At 42.7% G+C, this 18,105-nt stretch overlaps 1 protein-coding gene across 7 annotated transcripts; it reads right to left on the bottom strand.

The window, feature by feature from the left end:
- Positions 1 to 200: 200 nt before the first annotated feature.
- Positions 201 to 17,928, bottom strand: LOC6548974 (atypical protein kinase C). 7 transcript variants are annotated; one of them, XM_001975521.3, is made up of 10 exons: positions 17,778 to 17,928; positions 16,409 to 16,682; positions 16,229 to 16,349; positions 4,569 to 4,619; positions 4,119 to 4,204; positions 3,098 to 4,054; positions 2,846 to 3,040; positions 2,381 to 2,502; positions 1,698 to 1,824; positions 201 to 1,638 (listed from the first exon to the last, which is right to left on the bottom strand). In XM_001975521.3, exons 2-9 carry the CDS (start codon positions 16,613 to 16,615, stop codon positions 1,737 to 1,739), a joined length of 1,827 nt encoding a protein of 608 aa, XP_001975557.2. In that variant the 5' UTR covers positions 16,616 to 16,682; positions 17,778 to 17,928; the 3' UTR covers positions 201 to 1,638; positions 1,698 to 1,736. The 7 variants fall into 7 exon arrangements, with proteins under 7 accessions (XP_001975557.2, XP_026835827.1, XP_015012369.1 ...); XM_026980026.1 differs by lacking the exon at positions 2,381 to 2,502 and adding an exon at positions 1,925 to 2,040 and having other exon boundaries at positions 17,708 to 17,924; XM_015156883.2 differs by lacking the exons at positions 2,381 to 2,502; positions 16,229 to 16,349; positions 16,409 to 16,682; positions 17,778 to 17,928 and adding exons at positions 1,925 to 2,040; positions 6,770 to 7,730; positions 7,996 to 8,560; positions 13,151 to 13,350.
- Positions 17,929 to 18,105: the final 177 nt, after the last annotated feature.

Raw genomic sequence — 18,105 nt, forward strand, 5'->3', positions numbered from 1 at the left:
AATCGGTAACGTTTAAGTGCAATTTGAAATAGTTTTTCTGTTCGTCTTGTTTGTTTAGCATTTAAATTGATTGCTTGCTATGTCTTTAATCAAAAACTTTGATCAATATTACTTTCTTAGATTGCGTTGTATTTGGAAATTTAACAATATGCGCTTAATTTGTTCTCTTTTATTTGCTTTTCATACATTAACAAGTAACATTTTTGTTGAAATTTATTTTTAGCTTCAATTAAAAACACAATATTTTATTTACCTTCGCAACACAATGATATTTTTGATATATACTAATTTTAATAATTTTCGTAATATTCATACATATGTGGATTACAAAAACATGCTGGCACTATATATGCCATCACAAATAAACAATAAAATATATTTTTGTTGTTGTAAGTACAGTGGAATGCATAAAACAAAAGTTTCTTTAATACTTAACAAAGATATATTGCCAGTAGACGGATTGTGTTTGCTTGTTGTTAAAAATACAGAGTAGAAAATGAATAAAATAAATAAATATGATTTTGTTCGCATTTTAAGGGAACTTCCCCCGACTCAACTTCGGTTAATGGTTCTCTGTGTAATAATTAGATGTACGAAGTTACAATTGGTATTTCGTTTTCATTAACTATTGCTGTTCACAGTACACGTATGTATATGTCGATCCTTTGCTGTCTGTCGCCTTTAAAAACCATGCTCTGCTCTCTAAAACTAACACACACACATTTTACATTAGAGTTTATATATGCTTAGATATTATAGATTGATTCACTTGAAATATATACTCCGCGGCCCCTCCACCGCTCACTTCCTGGCTAGTAAAATGAACTTGAAAATTTCCATTGAAGTGTTAAACCTTTAAAAATTATATATTCATATTTGATGCACGTATTTTGTTAGCTTAAAAAGTTCTTTGTTGCATTCTCGCGGGATCATTCTCCCTAAGTTTCTTGGTGAAAAGTCTTGCATTGAGTTATGAAATGGTTTATCCTTTGCTTGCATAAAGTTTGCCTGGCTGCCTAGGTGCTTAAATAGTAAAGTAATCGTTTAGTGTAATACTTGCAACTTGTGACAGTTTTTGTTTCGTTTTGCTTTTGCATTTTATATAATAAATATACTTTGCTTGTGAAAGTTGTGTCTGTTGTTGAGAAAGGATTATATAGATTGTATATTATGAAATTTATATTTTTGGAATCGTTTTAATTTTCTTAGTTGCTCTGCTATTTGTTGCTGCTGTGTGGCTCATTGTTGTTGCTTGTTGTTTTATCTAATTCGTTATTTTAATTAGTTCAATGGAAGGCAAAACATGTGCTGCAGTAGACTTTTATTATTATTTGCTTGCATTTGATTATTATGAATGTTATTGTTACCATTATGATGAAGTTGTTGCTGCTGCTGCTGCTGTTGATGCTGCTGCTGCAGTTGCTGCAGCTGCTGATGTTGCTGCTGCTGCTGCTGTTGCTGCTGTTGTGAGTATGCTGAATGGGGTTGATATTGCTGCTGCTGCTGGCGATAATGTTGCTGCTGGCTGAGATTGTTATTGCTGCTAACTGATCCACCAGCTCCCGCTGCGCTGTTCAAATGCAGGAGACTCAAATCGTCAGCCACGGAATCGTAATCACTGGAATCCTCGCCATAGAGCTAAGAAGAAAGGCACCTATTAGTCTAAGATCAGATTTACATCTCAGTGGATCACTTACCCGCATGTTATACGGATGTAAGTCGCACATTTCGTGGTGTCAGACGCAATCCTCCAGGGACATCAGCAAGGGGTTCACATACTCAAAGCCCTCGAACTCGGATTGATCGATATTGTCAATGACATGACTGAGAGTGAAAGAACATCGTTGTGAATTAGCCATTTCAGTTAGTGCAACTCGTTCACATAGATAGATAAAGCTTAGGGCCACCTTGGATCTCAACTTACTCATCATCCGGGGTCAACTGTACGGCCTCGCCGGTGAACTCGGGCGGGAAATTGGCCAGGTCGCGGTCTGAGTCTAAGCGTGGCTTGAATGGTGGCGTGACCTGTTTGCGCTCAAGCTGCGTGATGTAGGGTGTGCATGAGGATAGTAGAAATCATAATCGATTAGGAAAAACTCCCAGCCAATGGGCAAACATAAAACATTTTTCTCCACTATGTCGGTGCGGCTTGAGCATGATTATGACGATGGTAAAATTCATTTTGAAAGCGGTTTCAGAATTTTTAGAGACAGATAGAGTGGATCAATGGATGGAATACATGGTCGCAATGCGGCTGATCGATAGTAACATTTACCTGCCGTTAGTCTGAACGCTAAGCTAAGATCTCTTACGGGGATTTATCTCATGCAAGGAGTACAAAATACATCTTTCGGATTTGGGGTAACTCGGTTTGACTTACGGATCATCGGGCGTTAGTACAGCCGGTTCTTGGGTAAATTGCACATCAAAGTTGCTTGTCACATAGGGATCTCCCGTGTCTATGTTCGGTATATAAGGCGGTTGCACCTCCTTTTGAGCTATCTTTAACGCGCAATCGGATACGTAATAATAGATATCATTAATATCCAAGGTAATAAAGAAAATGCTCGGTACTGATTGCCTCAGTGGAATCATTATCGGCCAACATTATACCCACAGCAATACAAATAAAAGTAAATATAAGTGGAACGAGTTACTTTAGACCTGACCTATGTGGAAACGATGGTCTCAATAAAATGCTGAGACAAGTCTAATCTTTTTATAGCGTATATACTATAAATGCCTATTACTATTAGTTCCTGTCAACCTGACTCTTTATCATAATCACAAACAAGTTCACCAGGACACACAGAGCTAGCATGAAGTCAACCGCCCTTGCACTCACCAATTCCCAATCCATATTCTTAAAGAAGGGATGGCTGACGATATCCATGAACGCGGACTCCCGATGGCAGCCCAAACGGTCAGCGGGATTCTTGTTGAGGAAACCTTTTAAGACAGAGGCCGCACGAACGCTCAGCGAGCGGGGTATACGAATGGTCTTCTCCAGGATCACTTGGAACAGATAGTCCTCCGTGTTCTGCGGAAAGGAGCAACAAATTAGATATTTTCATGGCATAGAACTAAAGTAACCTGCCTGGTCGGGATTCTCAGAGGCTCCTGCCAGATCAAACGGACTACGCCCGGCCAACATCTCGTAGAGCAAGACGCCTAGTGCCCACCAATCCACCGAGAAACCATAGTCCTCGCCCCTCAGGATCTCCGGGGCAATGTAGTTGGGTGTACCGCAGAACGTGGAGGTGGTGTCCCCAGATCGAATGCCCTCCTTGCACATGCCGTAGTCCGTTAGCTTGATGTGACCCTCGTGATCCAGCAACACATTGTCCAGCTTCAGATCGCGATAGATGATGCCCTTCTCGTGGAGGAAATTCAGCGCCAGACTGATCTCGGCTGCATAGAAACGGGCGTGCTCCTCGGGCAGCCGCCGTTGCCGCTGCATGTGGTACATCAAATCGCCACCGCGCACAAACTCGATGACAAAGAAGAGCCGCGAGGGCGTCTGGAAGCACGAGTGCAGCCCCACCAGGAACGGGTGGTTCGAGGCGGTCTCGAACACATGCTTCTCCGTTTGCACCCAGTCGATGTCCTCGTCGTCGGTGACCAGCGCCTTCTTGATCACCTTCATGGCGTAGATGCGCCGTGTGCGTCGTAGCTCCACCATCAGCACCTTGGCATAGCTGCCGCGTCCGATGACCCGTATCAGCTCGAAGTCGTTCAGCGAGTACTGGCGCTGAGTGCCCGGCTCCAATGGATCTTCCGGTGGCGGTGGCGCCACTATGTGCGCATGGTCGTGCGACTCGCAGGCATCGGCTCCGCCGCCAATCGCCTCGTAGGGAAGCGGCGGCAAGGGCACTGACATGGGGTCACTCGACTCCTCCGCCCGCTCCTTGACCAGCGGCTCCGGCTGGTCGGTGCAGTGCTTCTGCACCAGCTTATGGCACTTCTTGTGCACCAACAGCTTGCACTGGATGCACTTGAAACCCTGACGGCCCAATCCCCAGATTCGATCCTGGCAATAGGCACAGAAAGCACGCTGAAAGGCAAAATCTGATTATACTTAAGGGTTCTAAGGGATTTTGCAATCTAGCAGCACTTACCCGGTTGAAACGCTTGGCCTGGAAGATGTGTCCATTAACGCGATACAACTTGCGCCAGCGTCGAGCACCGCGTCGATAGATGCTGCCTGAAATATCAAGTTCGATTGACCAATTGGTTTAGCATAACTTCTCATTGCCTAACTGACTTTTTACAACAGCGATTGTCAAGTTATATATATGTCAACTTGGAGAAAATGATGGCTGTGCAACAAATTCTTTCTATTTATTTATTTATTGTGCAAAGCGGCAACTCTAGTTCTTTGAATATATGATATATTTCTTCCAAGATCATAAACGCTTAAAGCCTTTTTTAATTTAAGTACAAAATACAACTCGTGAATGAGTCAAACGATCGATGAATCAATACCAAGTAGTAATCTTTAGTCGTGTTCGCTGCTCGAACAGTTATCGTTGCAATTATATTATATTATTATTAGAGCCAATACTTACGATCTTCGCCATCGCAGGACAATCCCGGCGCTTGAGGAACATTGGGGAATACTGAAAGACGAAAGAGAGGCGGTTTGTTAGGCACTGTTATTAACTTTTATTTCAGAACATAAAGTAAACATTCAACATTGGTCACGTCAGCCAATTGTGTTAATGGCAGGGCATGCTTACGGCAGGCTAGTTTGCCCATCGGGTAAATATCTTTCCTGCCGCTGGTCGCTTATCAATTTAATGGGATTTCGCTAGGCGATTTTCGATTTTTACTTATAAACGGATTCTTGCCGAGCCACATGGACGTGTTTGCTGCGTGGGGAGCGGCCTGTTAACATGTCAGCACCCACTCCTCGACTGAACCAATCCGATTTCCAAACACTGGTAGTTCCTTATCTCAGTGCCACGCAGCATATAGAGAGCAAATGTGCGGGAGTGGGAGATACTGGACTACTGAAGTAACTCGAGAGATACAGATACAGATACAGATACGGCTGGAGCGGAGGGAGATACTTCGCTCTTTTCCGAGTAATGTTAATTAAGCCTTTCCGGCAGACCAGCAGCCATCAATTGAGACCAATTGTTCAGCTATCAGATAGATTCTCCGCCCCACAATCGCTCATCGCTCATTCATAATTCAATTAAAGGTCGTCCCAGGGAGTCTAGGGTTCAATAAATTAGCCTGTCCGTCTGCCAGGTTAATATTCCGATAGATTCTCACACATGTCCACCATTGCCCCATGCCTCGCATTGACCTAGAATTTTTAGTATTCTCTTTCCCAACTATGCACATTATTACCCTCGGTGTTTTGCTTATCAATTGTGATAGGATCCACACCGTTTGTTTGAACTGTGCTCTTGTTTTTTGCTGTTTTTGTTTAGCCGGTTCCTATTTTACGCCTCGTAAATACCTGCTTGGTCAGATAAGGCGACCAGAATTCATAGAGTGAGTAGGGCCATGGGAAAACACAGTTAAAAGCAATCAGCGCGATATGCAATATTAGTCATAATGCTGGGGGACTGAAGGTCGCAGTAAGGGAACGACTTTGCTTGGTATCAGATCACACATAATACATTTTCAATGTGTCCACTATTGGCCATGAATTGAGTTTATTAGGAAAGTGGTTTTAATAGCTCGAAGTTTGATTTGCTGAGCATTCACTTTTCAAAGTCACAAAACTGCAGTTGTTTCGAACTAAAGTTTGCATTAGGCAATGGCACCCGTAGTTGATTCGCATTGATTAATTGATTTAAATGAGACTCGTCACTAACACGATGCTCCGCCGGCCATAAAAGTAGCCGTTTGTGTGCTGTATATTTGGGCCGCCTCGCAGAAGCCACTCCAGATGATCATTGCGATGGCAGTTTGGTGGGTGGGTGGTGATAAGGGGCGATTCGGATGAGTGGTCAGTTCAGGGGTCACTGGAGACCAGTTGAAGCACTTGAGATACGCTCTTGAAAACGCGCGAAGCGTCGTCACCGCGCGACTTTCAGCTACGAACTGAGTTTGCGACTTTTCAGCCCAAGAGGCATTGGCAAAAACTAAAAGAATCAACTGAGAAAACCGAGGAGCAGAGAAACCGAGAACCAGAACCAAACCAATAGCAAACCAAAAGCCACAACAAAGGAACAATAAAACCAAGTGCCTCAAGTGGCCGATTGAATTGTCACCGATTGGGAGCAAGTGAGAGCGCGACGAATGGCTTCGTCGATAAGATCGGACTGGCAGTTCCATAAAATTCAGCACAACTGTCTGCGGAAAATCAATAGTTTATTGGAAATAATAAATTCGGATAAGCACCAACTTATTGCACCTTCGAATTAGGTGTTTAGTGTTTCTGTAAGCCCCGGAGTTTTGAAAGCCATAAGAGCAATAGGTTTCTGGCACACATGACTTAAACTGAAGCCAACCATTTGCCATTTCTTATTTCTTATGGCTTCAGTGCCATTTTATTTGCCAGAAGCACCCCGAACTGAACGGAAGTTAATTTTATAATTTTGTTGTTATATTATAAGTTGGATTTGCAAATCAGGGATATAAAGCAATGAACGAAACAACTGAACGACTTTGCCGTATCGTGATATCTTAGCCTACGAACTTACAAATAAAACGTATTTAATAAATTAGAATAAAACAAAGAACAATGAACTTAAATAGCATTCACAATAGTATTGCTTAACTATCCCAAAGAGACGCCGGTTCCATTTACCTGTTGCATAGGCCGGCTCGATCTCCTCCTCCGATTGAAGCTGGTGCTGTGACATCTGCTGCGAGGACGGTGCCACGCCCATCGGCACAGTGGGTATGGGCACGGGAATGGGCAGCCGCTCGTAGTGGATGCACTCGTGATGATACTGCTGATGATGATGGCCATGTCCATTATGGATGGTGCCCAGGACACTGCTCCTTCCCCCGATGCTGCCGCCCGCGATGCTACCGCCGCCGCATCCGTTTAGGCCACTCCCGGCACTGCCACTGTGGTGACTGTGATGGTAGTCCATCAGCATGCCCGGCATGCCCACCGCCATGGAGGCACTGCCCATGGTGCCCGGTGCTCCGCCTCCGCCGCCGCCGCCGCCGCCACTGCTGCCACCGCCTGAGTCATCCGTCGTGGTGGTGTTCGTATTGTGACACCTGCTCGAGCACCTGCCCAGCGATCCGCTGCCGGCGCTGTGGTGACCCAAGCTGCCCATGTGCCCCGGATGACCCATGACCAGCATGCCGCCCATGATGGATCCGCCGCAACCCTGACTGGAATCCGATCCAGAGTCGTGACCCTGGCAAACGGCACCCGCCGAGCCCGGACGACTGAGCGACGTATGTGGCGGGGTCACCGAAGCCGTCGTCTGCATATAATGGTGCGTGTACGGATGCGGATGCGGCACATCGTAGTCTCCAGTGTCGATGTGTCCAGCCGACATCATGCCAATGCTGCCCGTACTCCCTGTGCCCACGCCCACGCCAACGCCCACTCCCACGCCGCCCTGCAAGCAGCCCAGCGATCCGTGGGCACTGCCATGATGACTGTGACTGTGGTGGCTGCCATGGTGACTCCCGTGGGCACTGCCACTCCGGCTGTGCATCGATACGCCACGGGTCAGCGTGTTGTTCGCCGACTGAATGGAACTGACCACCGCACCGCGGCACATGATGTCCGACAGCTGATTGGCCTGAATGTCAAAGTACTTGGACTGGATTATGTTCGAAATCGGAATGGGATGAGAACAGAATGGATAACCAGGTCAGTGATATGGGCTTTAGCCAGAATTTTGGTTTGAACTCAGCGTGAAGTTGTCTGACCCACAAGGAACGACTGACATTAAAAATACTTTATTTGAAATTAAGTTGGATAATCATGAAAGTAAGCCAGTAACTCCATTCCTCATCTTCAAGCTGAGTTCTGGATGAGAGTGTAAGCCTCAATGATCCGAATACCTGTGGACTGTCCAGCTGGTCGAGCGATTGTCTCCGAGCGGCGTAATCCAGGTGAGTCATCAGTTGTTGGGCCGCCGGGCAATTTTTATTGGAGTGCAGGTGCTGCTGCGAGGACGTGAGCATCGGCGGAGGTGGCGGCGTGATGGAGCCGCACGGAGATCCTGGACAAGGACTCGAGCAGCGGGACCGACAGGTGGGGCTGTAGCACAAGTTGCCACTGCCCTGCTGATTGGCCGATGGTGTGCTGGGGCAGGTCTGCGATTGCTGTTGCTGCTGCGCTTGCTGCTGCTGCTGTTGCGGCAGGCAGGGCTGCTCCTCCTCCTCCTCCTGCTGCACTATGTTGACCGGCAGTGGTGCACATTGGGTCAAGCGGCGCGGGGATCGTCCACGATCCACAGTCGTGGCGGACCAATAGCCCCAGGCCATGTTGGTTTACTTGAACAATTTTTCACTTCGCGTCGCGTTTATTGAGTTTCAGTTCACTAAGCTTTCGCTGCGTTTGGTTTTGATTTTGCTCGAATTTGATTTTGAATATTTTGTAAGTTCGTTTGCACTGGACTTGCTTCTGCGATTAGTTAACATAAGATTAAATTAGCTTACACACTGGAAAATGCAAGTGGGGGAACTAGTTGGACATGATTGAAAGTTGTGCTACGAATTGCTTGTCAGCTTGGGTTGATATCAAGGTCATTGCAAAATTGAATGTATGATTTGTAAAATTAGAGAAAAGTTTTTGTTTCTGGCAAGGAACACGTTATTATTCAATCTTTGCAAGTCCCACTAGTTTCACTTCAAAGTACTTCATTCCATCCACTGCCAGCGTTTCTTGACTAAGTGCCACCAATATTTCCACTTAGCATAGCCCCCCTTCTAAATGGAGCGTATAAAAAATTGGATACAGTGGGGAGGAAGGGGCGGAGGGGGCGGAGAAAGTAAATCGCGAAGGAAAGCGGAACAAGGTCCCAGTTGCAATTACAGTTACATGGCGCACCAAACTATGCAATGCAAAGTTTCAAAGCCAAACGACAGGCGGCGTATCCACCACTCCCACCACTCCGCCCACTTCGCTGATCTCGCAGTTCATAATGATTGATTAAAAGAAAAACCCAGACACACACAAGGATGTGGCCGTGGGAAGGGCGGTGGGAGAGGGGAGGTGGGCGTTTGGCTATGGGCGTGGCCGGCTGCAGACGCCGCAGAAACCACACCTAAAAAAAATATATAAATTGTGTAATAATGGGAAAGACAAGAGAGAAACCAGCGGGGAGACCGAGAGAAATGCAGGCCGAACAGCTGACAACTCTGTCAGGACACCCACACACACACACTCACACACAAAGCACAGTCGCTTGGAGAAATTGGTAACACACACAGAGACACGGCTGCGACAATCACAAACAATTTAACCCAAGTCAAACGAGCGCACAAGTTGCTGCAAATTGACAAAGGCGTGAAAGGCAGCCAAGAGAGAGCGAAAATTGTTGAGAAGGTGGGAGAGAAAGCCCCGGAGAAAGCGTGCGAGGCCCGGAGAGAGAAAATCGGTCGACGCGCGCAGGGAAATTTGCTCGCAATCGCCCTTTTGAGTATGCAATCTTCTGTTGCTATTCCTACGTTTCATGTACAGTGGAGACTGTGTGCAGTAGACCAGAGGGTTTTCATGAAAAAGGCTTATTTTTTCTATTAGTGGGTAGTTATAAAAACATTTGAAACCCTGCTGCCACTTCATTTGTGTTACGAATGTATTTACATATATTATTTTCTTTCAAAATCAGTAATGATATAAATGATATTGTAATAGATAATAAGTGTTCGTACTCGAAACTATCATAATTGATTACCACAGTTCTTTCTCTTGAGCGTACACTGTATTAGACTGAAAGGCGAACCCAGGGCAATCGACCACCCAGCGATGCAGTCAAGTGTAAACAGAAATTTTCTTCAAGTGTATTGGTAGGTCACATCGCAATCGCTTGTTGTTTAGACAATTGAAATTAAGCACTCCACTTTCATGCATAATTCGCATGATTAACGAGAGTCGAAGTGGGTCGAAAAGGGGGTGGCGAGGTCCTTAGGTGGACAGCATCCACTTGACACAAGAGCCTTGTCGTGACAAGGCAAGCAGATCCCTTTGTTCGGCACTCATTTTCTCGGATTTTTCTTTGTTTTCCACGCTATCTGCTGATGATGCAGTCTCTGGCGACTGAGGGGTAGCACAAAAGGAGGATCTGATGCATTTTCGAATTAAATTTAGCCAGCCCCCTTCAACTCATCCAGTTCCTCGTCCATTCCCCCATCCGCTGCCACTATCCTTCAGCGTTTGCTAAATATAAACACTCCGCCGGCATTGTTTTCCCTGCAATTGGAGCATGAATATTGGTTGCCTGCCTGTTTGTCCAGGATGGAAGCAGAGCATCCCAAACCACCCAGCAGTCCAGGCACCTACACCAAACCCTTCCAGGCCCTATCCATAGAAGCCCCCCGTTGGCATGCCCAAAGTCCTTAAATCCCACAGCACTAAGCTAGAGTAAAGCTGATTTACAAACAAGACAATTATTTAACCAGCTTAAAGTACGAGCTTTGTTTTAAAGTTTTTAAGGCGATTAGTCAAATACCGGATGGGAAACTGCTCACAATAGATGTACTCAAATCCTATTCCATTTATACCTCTTTTAACAAAACATTGTAACTACGTAATTTATATGCGTTATATGCGTCGCAATCATTAATTATTAAACTTTAAATCTATGGCATAATCAAAGTATCGTCATACATTTTTAATCCCAATAAAGCGCCGTTTCTAAAGCGAAAAGCTATCGATTAGATATTCCCAATAGCTATTGTTTATTATTTAATGCCATTCAGGAATTTCAATGGCCCAAACAGGCACGGCTTCTTACATCAGAAACCCATCAAATTCCGATATTTAGCCCACCACGCCCCGAATTATTGACCATTCCAGCGGCCCAATCATCCGCCCACTCTTGAGCTTTGGCAAAGAAGAGTTGGGGAAACACTGGTTTCCTGCGATATCATAACGATGAACATAAGCAGGCGATGTTCGCCAGGAGGACTGCGGCACCATCTTTTGGCCACCAGATACCAGCCCGGACCAGAGGCATCAATACTTAAACATCAATTTGGCTTTTCCGAGTGACGTCAAGCGGGCGAGTTTCCACCTGCCACCCACCTCGACCTCCAGTGGATATAAAATTTCGCACAGCATAAAAAAGAGAAAAGCGGCAAGATGGAAATGCCATAAAGTTGGCACTCACAGAAAGAATTTACCTTAACACGCAATAAAGACGCTAGTTTATTCTATAAATATTATAAACTTCACGTTGTACTTATTTTAGCCGATGGATAAAAATTATATTTAAATAGTGAGCACAGGAGGTAGTTATTAAGATTATTAAGAGACTTTACATTAAGCCACTTTTGTGTATATAACATTTAATGAAATTTAAATTTAGTGAAATACGTTCGAACTTGAAAAGGTTCAAGTTTATGCAGAAGTTGGCATTATATCTAGTTTATATTAAATCAAATTATTCTTTATATAATATAGTCTCAGCTTTTTCTCTCTGCATCCCCATATGCATATGATATAGGCATCCAAAATAAGGCTTATATGTACCAATCATCCTACTATCCAATCCCGCCCACATTCCTATCCTCGAACCGATCCCTAACCATACCAAAATGGGCCTTCTTGTTTGCTGAACTAACAATAATTTCATTAAGCCCAATGGCATCATTAAAATTTGCCAAACAATCATAATGGGGCCAGCTAGCAAGCAAACTGGGTACCAAATCTCCCACAGGCTGCATAGGCAAACCTAAAAAATAAATGAATACAGACCAAAAACAGAACCCCAGGGTACCCAAAAAAAACTGTGGAAAAAGGTGGAAATTTGCTGATTTAACTTTGGCAAAGGAGGCGCACACACACCTGGTACAAGTGAAAGCCTTCGGGCCAAAAAGAAACGAACAAGTTTAAATGGCAGGGCGACAGCTTGGCCAGCAAAACGCTTTCCGCAAAGAATAAAAGGAAATTGTTTCGCCCTGCAGCTTCTTCCTAGCCCACTGACTCATTTTATATGTATATATATATAGTATATGTGCATATATGCCTTACATATATGTATGCATACGAAATGGATCCATCTCGTCCATATAGTATAGTCGGTTTGGGCCAAGTTTGGGCAACTAGATGGTCGCCGAGGTGCAAGAAGCGCTTGATGAAGTGCAAATGCCTGAGGTCAAGTTTAGGGTGGGGATTCTCGCACACCATCCAACACACGCACACACACACACACAGGCTTATTTTGCGTCATATGTCTGCATGTGTGTGCGAGTGTGTGTGGTTTTGTTTGCCAGTGTCTGGCGCACAGCAGCCAAAAAATTTGGCAAAAAATGAACAGCGTGCTGCAGAAAAACTGCAGGGGAACCCACAAAAATGGAAATCAATTCTTTGATTTTTTTTATCTCCATTGGTTCCCTTTGTCCAAGTGCAAAATGATAGAGGCGTAGGAAATGGTGTGTTTTTTAAAGCGTTCTAGAATTTTGGTTGTGCCGCCCTAAAGTATTTAAGTGGTGGGATTTTAATAAGTCTCCCATTTGTTTTTACGCAATTTTTATTATTTAAATAAGGGTATCAATAATGAGTTACACAAAACAAATTCAAATATATGTATATTAAATTAAATGGTCTCTTTTAACAATATTGGTATTTCGTTACAAATAAATAGGTAAGTAAGTTGAAGCACACACATTTTTCTGAATTATTCTTTATGAAGGCGAGATACCGTCATAAATCCCAGTCATCATCTCAGGGGTAAGTCTTTTATAAAGTTTTTAGTTCATTAGCAGCCCCAAAACATTCATTAAAGAAACATTCACAAAATTATGTTAATCATTCACGTCCATTGCCTTTTCACATCCCCATTTTCCGCCCCCTTCTCTCAGCGGAAAATTGTATGGCAACTAATCAGAAATGTACGACAACTTCGGCAGAACAGTCAAAAAATATTGCACAGGGGCAATTGATTTTTTCCGCAAGATTTTCGGGACTTGCCGAAGAACGAGTGGAAATGTTTAAGAAAATAATTATAGGGAATTATGTTTTTCACTGATTTGTACTTCTTTTCTGACATACAACTTCGATTTTTCCGCTTTCTTTTGTTAATTCACACCGCAGAAACTCGATTTGCCGTTTAGCTGTGCAAAACCATGTATATTTGTATACATATATATGTATATATATCTATAATTATGTATTTGTTTGTAAGGCCCGGAGAGTTGTATCTATGAATCGAGTCCGCACGGCACTTCCACACAGGCGAGCGGCCAACGCGCGAGTGAAATGCCGATGCAGAGAAGTATGCTAGGGAAATTTTTCGGGGAGAAACTAGTAAATGGAGAGAGAGTCTCGGCGAATGGAAGAGGGAAAGAGCAAGAGCGCAAAAAGAAACTAGAGAGAATTGTTTAGTGGGTCTTTCTTTCACTATATTTTTGAAAAAGTTTGTTTTTCTTTCACTAGTTTTAAAGAATTTATATTTTTTAACAACTTTTTTAATATATGCTTTAAAAAAAATGATTTTAAGGAATATTTTCATTTATTTAAAAAATGTAATGATAAAGATTTTGTTTTTAGCCAAAAAACTGATCTTATTTCAACATGTAATAATTAAGTTACATTACATTAAAGGTGATCCAAATGATCCAGAACTGAATGGAGCAGATGCTACTAAAATGCAGCCCATGTCCGAGGATTGGAAAAAGAAAGTTTCCCTTCCCCGTTCTTCCTAGCTCAAAACAGCGGCGGTGGCCTTGTGAATCTACTTTACTTTCGGATAGAGAGAGAGAGGAGAAAAAGAGAGCGCAAATAAAAGCCGCAGACCGGCGCTTTAGCATTGCCATCTTAGATTCAATGGATGGTAATACCTTTCTCTTTGGCTCAGCTGTTTTTTGTGGCATCTGGGGAAATGCTCTCTCTCTCTTTCTCTCCGGCTCATCCTCTATTCTCTGCTCGCCATCGCTATCTCGCTCTTGGGTAATGGCATCTTGTGTATCGACCTTATGAGCTGCAAAAAAAGTTCTTCGGACCTGGACAAAAGTTTTTCATGTACATATGCATATGTGTGTGTGTGTGCCGGACAGCGTTGCCATATTGCAGGCGCATAAATTATACCGTTAGCTTACAGATTCTAACTTTTTGCATCGTTTGGTTTTTGGGTGAGCTGTAGAGGTTTTTGCTGGGCGGAGATGAAGCCGGAAGGTGAAGCAAAACTCTACAGAAAAACACACTTTCCAAAACAAAAAAAAATTGTTAACAAAATGTAAAAAAACAGAAAAAAAAGAAACCAAAAAACAAGAGATGTAACAACAGAGAAGTCAAAACAAGGGCTTGTAGAAATGCAAAACACACACACATCAGCAGCCATTTACTAATCAACACAACAACAATGAACACACAAACAGAAAACATGTTCGGCATACAAACACACAGACAGGACATCCTAACATATGCAGGAGTGCGTGTAACGGTAACGAAATACCTTGACAATGTCCCTCTCCCGCACGCACACACACAGCCGCAGGAACACAGACGCACACAGAACGCTTTTAATACATTTTAAGCCGCATTTTTTCACACGTGGCCACATAACACAAGAATAAAAACAAGACAGGCTGGGATTGTCAAGTGTTCCGACAGATAAGGTACCCACTACCAGGCAATTAAATATTAAGTAGCATACTTTTCGGCACATGCCTTGAAAATATAAGAAAATAAACCTCTTTAAGTAGGCTTGCTGTGCACGAATACAGCATACCCCTGGAAGAGTACCGAGCATACAAGAACAACGAACATGTTGTCCCAACACACTGTTCTTTTTTGTCATTCGGAGATATGTGAGGGTGGAATGGCCACAACATATCAGGAAGCCTGCCCCGCAGAACAAAAACAATGCCGCATAAAAGGGTAGCGGAAACTGTAGCACCCTCTCCATCAAACCCCCATACCGTCCGCGAACTTTGTTTAGTGCGACTGGCAGTTATCATATCTGCTGGGCCGTTAGTTGGCTTTTTCTTTGTTTTACAGACCGGTGTTCGGAAAAACAGAATGACCACAGGTATGGAATGGCTAAGGATAATGTGCATAACTCGGAAAATTCGAATGGGCCCTACACTTTGGATGATTCCCTTCAAAAGAACATTGAACTAAATAAATTTGATTAGTGAAAACAAGTTTGGGTCAAATATCTTATCCAATAAAACTAACATATCCTACATTTCCAGCCAAAGTAGAGTGTATTCCTTGTTTATTATGCTTTAACCTCAGGCCCACGTTTTTTAGTAATTTACTGTATGAAAGGGTTTTGTGTTTGTCATTCGCCGAACGAATGTGGTAAGTGAAACCTTTTTGTTGTTGCGGCAGGCATAATTAAGCACAAAACTCTCATCAGAGTGTGCATGAGTGAGATCGCCGAAAACCGCACAACAGGAAAATTAAAATTCCAAAAAAGCTGGCGAAAACTTAAACCCACACGAAGCAAACAATTTAATTATAATGAATTATAAATGATGTCGGCGAGCCAAGATCCAAGCAGAATTTATATGCAAATAAGTCGGAGGTAGGGAAGAGTGAACCAAAGTTGAAGAACGCTGACTGCCTAAGGCAATTGCCACAAGACTAAGGCTTTGCGAGCATGCGAGTGTTCATACGGGTTAATTAATATTTTATGTTATTAACTCAAGTGGATGACGCTGCCTTTGGACGCCGGGAAAGCAGAAAGGCAGTCGGAAAACTCGCGGGGAAAGCTCAAGTTTATTGAGCCAACAAGAGGCGCTCACATTGTTTAATCAGGCTTAAATGTGCCTGGTTAAGTTATGGAAGCTAAACGGAATGTGTTGCCTATTGGCTAATTAATTACTTGCTGCCTACATTGCGGCAGCAGCAGTAAATCATTTAAAAAGTTGGAGAATCGAAAATAAAAAGAAGAATAATTCTGTTAATGCAGGTACTGTATGATTAGTTAGATAACTAGTAGGCTTACTTTGGCTCAGATAAGTTAACTGACCTTATTAGATAAGTGTCTCGTTCTCAGTTTTTGAAGTCAACTTATATTGCAATCGAACTTCTAAAGCTGGGAAGTGTTTTCAAAACCAATAAAGTTGGAATATGTGTTTGATTGTATCAGATCTTAGCAATTCTAAATTTCAAGAGACTTACCATGAATGACTAATTGAGAATCGTAGTTCATTTCGTAAAGTCGTATGGCCTCGTCCAATTCCATTTTCGTTGATATAGTGCAGGGATCGTTTTCCTCATCTACCCATTTAATGGTAAAGGGCTGCAAAAATACGAAATGAATACAACTATCTGAACACGCATTACATTTTATAACTTTACCTGATCCAGAGGAAAGCGACAGATGTTGCGAATCTCGTAGCACAGCTCCTCGTAGGAGATATTCTTGTTGACAGTGGTGATGATGATCTGGCCATTGTAGGCGGTCTTCACCGTAATGCTATTGGGCGCATTGGCCATGTTCATACTGGCGCTATTCAAGCTGATGCTGCTGCCGTCGTTCAGAATTTGCGAGGGCATTTTCTGCATTTGCTAGCTGGGTAAAATATTTTGATAACACGTAACACACAGAGACAAACAGATTGATAACAGAAAACTGCAAAAAAAGAACAAGGTACTTATTAAAAATCAAGCGGTTTACAGTAAAATTAATTTAACACACTTTTTTGACCACTAATATTATATTATATTTTCTTTTATAAAATAAAGCATCAATAAAATCTTAAAATTATAAATTAAACTGAAAGTAAATAATATAAGTTAGTTAAATTTAAAACTATAATTCAAATGAATACGTTTAGTGGCGTAACTTATTTTTTATTTTGTCTGAACTTTTTTAAGATGTGTTACTTTGAAGAAGCTTGACTGTAAAGTCTCATATCTTTAATGTTTACTAAAGAATCTGATAGATAAAAGAACTTATGAATTTGTTTAGCGCTCTCCGTCATCGTTTCCTCTTTGAAAACGAATTTGAAATCCCGCCCAAAGCGATGTGTCAACTTTGACATTTGAGACACACATACACACGCAGACGCCAATCGAACTGCATGCCACAGGTAGTTGTTGTTGCTGGTGCTGCACCATATGCGGAGACAGTGATAAAACGAATGAGACAAAACAAACGCGAATGAATCATGCAAAACGCCCACAAAACAATAAAAGATGAAAAGTAAGTGGAATTAGCACGCCAAAGCAAGTGTGCAAATTAGTTTATTTTTACTCCTCGCCTCTTTTTCTTTCCCCACTTACTTGGCATCTCAGTACTTAGGTATTTGAGCGTAATTAATGCCGTACATTGACCAAGGTAACTGTTAAAAGTACCCAGTTGGCCGCAACAACAACAGTGCAACAAATGAGCAAGAAAGAGAGAGCGGGGGCAGGGCAATGAGAGCGAGCAGGAGAGTCGCCAACCTGTTTTAACTCATTAGAATTTTTCCATTAAGACGCCGCTTTTTTCGCATTAACACTTTTTATAAACTAAATTTTAGTAATCGACTCACACTCGTTCCTTTAGTTTGTTTAACCACAAAAAGAATGCACAAAACGCCGCACAAATATAACACAGGGACAAATCAAACAGCACGAAACATTTAAATTAAAGCCAATCAGTGCGCCACATACATTTTAATAAAGACACTGGCACTCGCACTCTTTTAATTAATTGTTATGGCTTAAACGAATTAAAACTAACATTGCTATTTCTCCGTTTATTTCGTTTTGGAAGGAGAGCACAAAGCGGAGAACGCGAAGTGACAGCACAGAAAATACCGACAGGGGAGTGCTGGAAATCCCAAAAAGCTATCACGTTTGCCAACACTGCTTGCTGACGTTCTTTAAATACCCGAAAGCCGAATAAATATTTGGTATTTTTGAGCTTTAACGCCGTACTAGGGGTGGGAAACAATAATAAAAGTTGATGAATTTGAAAGTTCCTCGTGCTTTTAAAAATCAGAGTATAAATGACATCCTATTCCGTGGAACAGGTGTATATACTTTTTTAATGATTCTTATAATGTAAC

The sequence above is a fragment of the Drosophila erecta genome, unplaced genomic scaffold (genome assembly GCF_003286155.1).
Source record: "Drosophila erecta strain 14021-0224.00,06,07 unplaced genomic scaffold, DereRS2 tig00000092-arrow-pilon, whole genome shotgun sequence".
NCBI classification, from domain to species: domain Eukaryota; kingdom Metazoa; phylum Arthropoda; class Insecta; order Diptera; family Drosophilidae; genus Drosophila; species Drosophila erecta.